This window comes from Muntiacus reevesi, chromosome X (genome assembly GCF_963930625.1).
Source record: "Muntiacus reevesi chromosome X, mMunRee1.1, whole genome shotgun sequence".
NCBI lineage: Eukaryota > Metazoa > Chordata > Mammalia > Artiodactyla > Cervidae > Muntiacus > Muntiacus reevesi.
The window spans coordinates 98,575,061-98,579,058 of NC_089271.1; the positions used below are offsets into that span (position 1 = coordinate 98,575,061).

Genomic DNA, 3,998 nt, shown 5'->3' on the forward strand with positions numbered 1-3,998 from the left:
TAAGCAGAGGAGAGGACCCAGGAACTGTCAGTATTCAAGGTGAGGACCCTGAGGGAGGACTGATGAGACATTAGACTCCAGAACAGAGGGGATCCCTCAACAGCTCTGGTGCTATCAACACAGGCATCTGATTGGACTTAGTATTACATCACTTTGCCTTGGGATACTGAAATAGGGTTGGTTTGGTCTTGGGTGTGCATCCTTCAGTCAGCAAATGGAGGAGTCCCAGGCCTTGACAGACATGAAGGTAAGTAAGGACCTGAAGGAAGACCCTGAGGGACCTTGGGGTGGGGTGACCACATGCATCATCCATTTCTGACATCCAGGTCTCAGAAAGACTGGGGACCTGGTATAAGTGGTGGGGGCTCAGCAGGGCAGAGAAGAGAATCCCATGTCCTTCTGGGAGTCAAGATGAGGACCCTAAGCAAGGACTGATGGGACTCTGGACCCCAAACAGAGGGTATTCCCCCAAATTCCTGGCCCTGGGAGTCCCCTGGTGGGGGGATAGGCACCTTGGCAGCAAGTCTTGACTTTCACATCTGAGTCTCAGAGAGACTGGGGCCTCAGATGGGCAGAGGGGAGGATCTTAGGTTCTGCTGATAGTCAAGCTGAAGCCCCCGAGGGAGGACTGAGGGGACCCTGGACCCCAGAACAGAGTGGGCTCAGGGAGCATATAAGGTGGATGAACACATGCTGCATTTCCTGTCATCCACGTCTCAGAGAGTCTGGGGACCTGATATACGGGGTGGAACCTCAGATGGGCAGAGGGGAGAATACCAGGTCCTGCGAGGTGTCCAGTTGAGGAAACTGAGGGAGGACTGAGGGGACCCTGGACCCCAGACAGAAGAGACCTGAGAGAAGCCCATCCCTATTGTCGGCCCTGGGCAGCCCTGGAGTAAGATGAGACCAACAGACATGGTCTGACTTCCTGACATCCGGGTCTCAGACTAAGGACCTGGTGCAGGGGGCGGGCTTCCTGACATCCAATCTCAGACTGGGGACCTGGTATAGGGGGCGGACTTCCTGACATCCAGGACGCGGAGAGACTTGGGAACTGGTATAAAAGGCGTGGCTTCAGTTGGGTCGAGGAGAGAATCCCGGGTCCTGCCTGGAGACAAGGTAAGGTTTTGAGGGAGGACTGAGGGGACCCCGAGGGTGGAGTGACGGAACCCCACAGATCCCCGTCCATGTCATCGGCCCTGGGAGACCCTAGGGTGAGAAGGGCACACTAGACCTGTCTGACTACCTGACATCCGGGTCTCAGAGTGACTGGGGACCTGGTGTGAGGAGCCAGGCCTCAGGTGGGGAGAGGACAGAGCCCCGGTCCTACCGGGAGTCAAGGTGAGGACCCCAGATTCCTGCCCCTGCTGTCAGCCCTGGGAGAACCCTAGGGAGTGTAGGCCACTGAGGGAGGACTAAGGGGAGCTGGACTCCAGAACATAGGGGACCCTGTAGTCCCCGGCAGGACGGCCATATGCAGCATTTCCTGACATCCGGATCTCAGAGAGACTGGGGACCTTGTGAAAGCTGCGGGATCTGAAAATGGCAGACGGGACAATCCCCAGTCCTGCCTGGAGTCTAGGTTCCATGTGAGGAAGGACTGAGGTGGTTATACCCCAATAGGGAGGCAGGGATCCTGGCCCTTGTGGGGGCTCTTGGAGGCCCTAGAGCAGGGTGAGCAGGGTGAGCATTTTCTTCACCTCTGGCTTAGGGTCTCGGGAGGTGAGGTGTTTGGGCAGAGGGCAGAAGCTTCAGATCCACCGAGGGTGGACTCCCCGGACCCCAAGGGAGGACTGAGCCGATTCTCTCCCCTGTGGTCAGTCCTGGGAGGGCAGGCAGGAGGTGAGGAGGAGCTGAAGACCGAGCATCTCCCCAGCCTAGGACCTGCGGGAGGCCCTGGGCAGGTGCGGCCATATGTGGGGCCCCTCAGCGCTTTCTGTTCAGACTCGGGTCTTGTTCTGAGTTTCCCTGCAGGCCCCAAAAGGGGAAGGTCCAGGCCATGCCAGGGGAAAAATGGGCACTACAAGGGAACCCCGATGGGATCTCCCACTGCACAACTGTGGAGACCTCATAGAGTCCACCCTTCGAACCATCACAGAAGGCCCAGGGCTGTGCCACAGTCTACCCCCGAGGTGTCCCCTCCATTTCTGTCACAGGAGCTCCAGGAACCAGGAGGTGAAGGCGGAGGTCTGAGGCCGGTGTCCTGAGGTCAGAGGGCAGAGGAGGTCCTGCCAGAACCAGGAGCCAAGGTGAGGAGGGTGTCCTGAGTGTGCACCAGAGGCCCCCATTCTAGAACAGAGGGGAACCCACAAGGCTCAAATCCCTCCACTATGTGAACCCCGGAACCTCGGGTTGGGCTGACTGCATCCTGGGGAGACCCTGCCCTTCCTTCTTTGGGTAGCCAGCGGACAGCCACCCAGGAGGAGTGCCCCTGTTCCGTCCAAGAGCACCTCTCGAGAGGAGACCTGTACGTGGCCTGTGTCAGACCACCCAGCGTTTGTTTCTCAGCTGAGGCCGCTCTCATCCTCTCTCTCCCCCAGGCCCGTGGTCCCCCATCTGTCACCTCTGCCCACACTCCTGTCTGTTGCTGGAAACCAGTCATCATGTCTCATGCTCCAAAGCGACGGCGCTGCGTGCTTGAGGAAGGCAGTGAGGCCCAAAATGTTCTTGCGGTTGTGGAAGAGGATACGTCCTCATCCTCCACCTGCTCCTCCTCATTTCCCTTATCCTCCTCCTCTTCCTCTTGCTATCCGCTGATCTCGAGCTCCCAAGAGGAGGATCTTAATGTTATTCCTGGGCCCCTGGGTCCCTCCCAGGATCCTCCCCAGGGTCCCTCCCAGGATCCTCCCCAGGGTCCTTCCCAGGATCCTCCCCAGGATCCTCCCCAGGGTCCTCCCCAGGATCCTGCCCAGGATCCTTCCCAGGGTCCTTCCCAGAGCCCTCCGAGTTCCTTTCTCTCTCCCACTGCTGTTGCCTCTCCAATGAGCCAATCCGAGGATGGCCCCAGCAGCCAAAAAGAGGAGAGTCTGAGCACCTCTCAGGCTCTGCCAAATGCTGAGTCCCTGCCCAGAAATGTGATTGATGACAGGGTGTCTGATCTGGTAGAATTTCTACTCCTCAAGTATCGAACCAAGGAGCTGACCACAAAGGAGGAAATGCTGAGTGTCGTCATCAAAGATTACCAGGATCACTTCCCTGAGATCTTCAGAGAAGCCTCGGAGTGCCTGCAGCTGGCGTTTGGCGTGGATGTGAAGGAAGTGGACCCCAGCAATGACTCCTATGCCGTGGTCACTACCCTGGGTCTCACCTGCGATGGGATGATGAGCGATGGGCAGACCATGCCCAAGAACGGTATTCTAATAATTATCCTGAGCATGATCTTTATGGAGGGTGACTGTGTCTCTGAGGAGAAGGTGTGGGAAGTGCTGAATGTGATGGGGGTATATGATGGGACAGATCACTTTATCTATGGGGAGCCGAGGGAGCTTATTACCAGAGTGTTGGTGCAGGAGCAGTACTTTGAGTACCGACAGGTGCCCAATAGTGATCCTGCCCGCTATGAGTTTCTGTGGGGTCCCCGGGCCCATGCGGAGGTCTGCAAGATAACTCTCCTGGAGTTTTTGGCCAAGATCAGTGGAAATGACCCTAGAGCCTTCCCTCTGTGGCATGAGGAGGTTTTGAGACAGCAGGAAGAGAGAACCCAATCTGGAATTGACACCACGGATGATACTAGTGCCGTGGCCAGTGAAAGTTCCAGTGCACCATCCTGTCCTGAGTGAAGTACAAGGCAGATTCTTCACTCTGTGTTTTAAGAGGAAAGTCAATGATCTAACTAGTAGTGGGACAGACTGGGGGCAAAGGAATCATAGTAAATAGCATTTTTGTGTTTCTCTTCCGCTGGGGTGACTTAAAACTTGATCTTCTTTCATTTTTTGGCATTATAAAATGTTACTCAACTAGAAAGTCTGTTATTCTCAAAATCTAGGTTTATGCATGAC

At 56.1% G+C, this 3,998-nt stretch overlaps 1 protein-coding gene across 1 annotated transcript; it reads left to right on the forward strand.

Moving 5' to 3' along the window:
* The first annotated feature begins 214 nt into the window (after nucleotides 1-214).
* Nucleotides 215-3,779, forward strand: LOC136154615 (melanoma-associated antigen 10-like). The gene is made up of 5 exons (XM_065916817.1): nucleotides 215-247; nucleotides 1,265-1,341; nucleotides 1,712-1,904; nucleotides 2,541-2,786; nucleotides 2,913-3,779. The coding sequence occupies exons 1-5, from the start codon at nucleotides 215-217 to the stop codon at nucleotides 3,777-3,779; spliced, it is 1,416 nt and encodes a 471-aa protein (XP_065772889.1).
* Nucleotides 3,780-3,998: the final 219 nt, after the last annotated feature.

What these genes read in the sequence shown, in the direction of transcription:
- LOC136154615 (XM_065916817.1), top strand. Translation starts at nt 215, where the DNA reads ATGGAGGAGTCCCAGGCCTTGACAGACATGAAG. An exon ending in AGGCCTTGACAGACATGAAG is followed by an intron (nt 248 to 1,264) that starts GTAAGTAAGGAC and finishes TCCGGGTCTCAG; the next exon opens with AGTGACTGGGGACCTGGTGT. An exon ending in CTGCGGGAGGCCCTGGGCAG is followed by an intron (nt 1,905 to 2,540) that starts GTGCGGCCATAT and finishes TCTCTCCCCCAG; the next exon opens with GCCCGTGGTCCCCCATCTGT.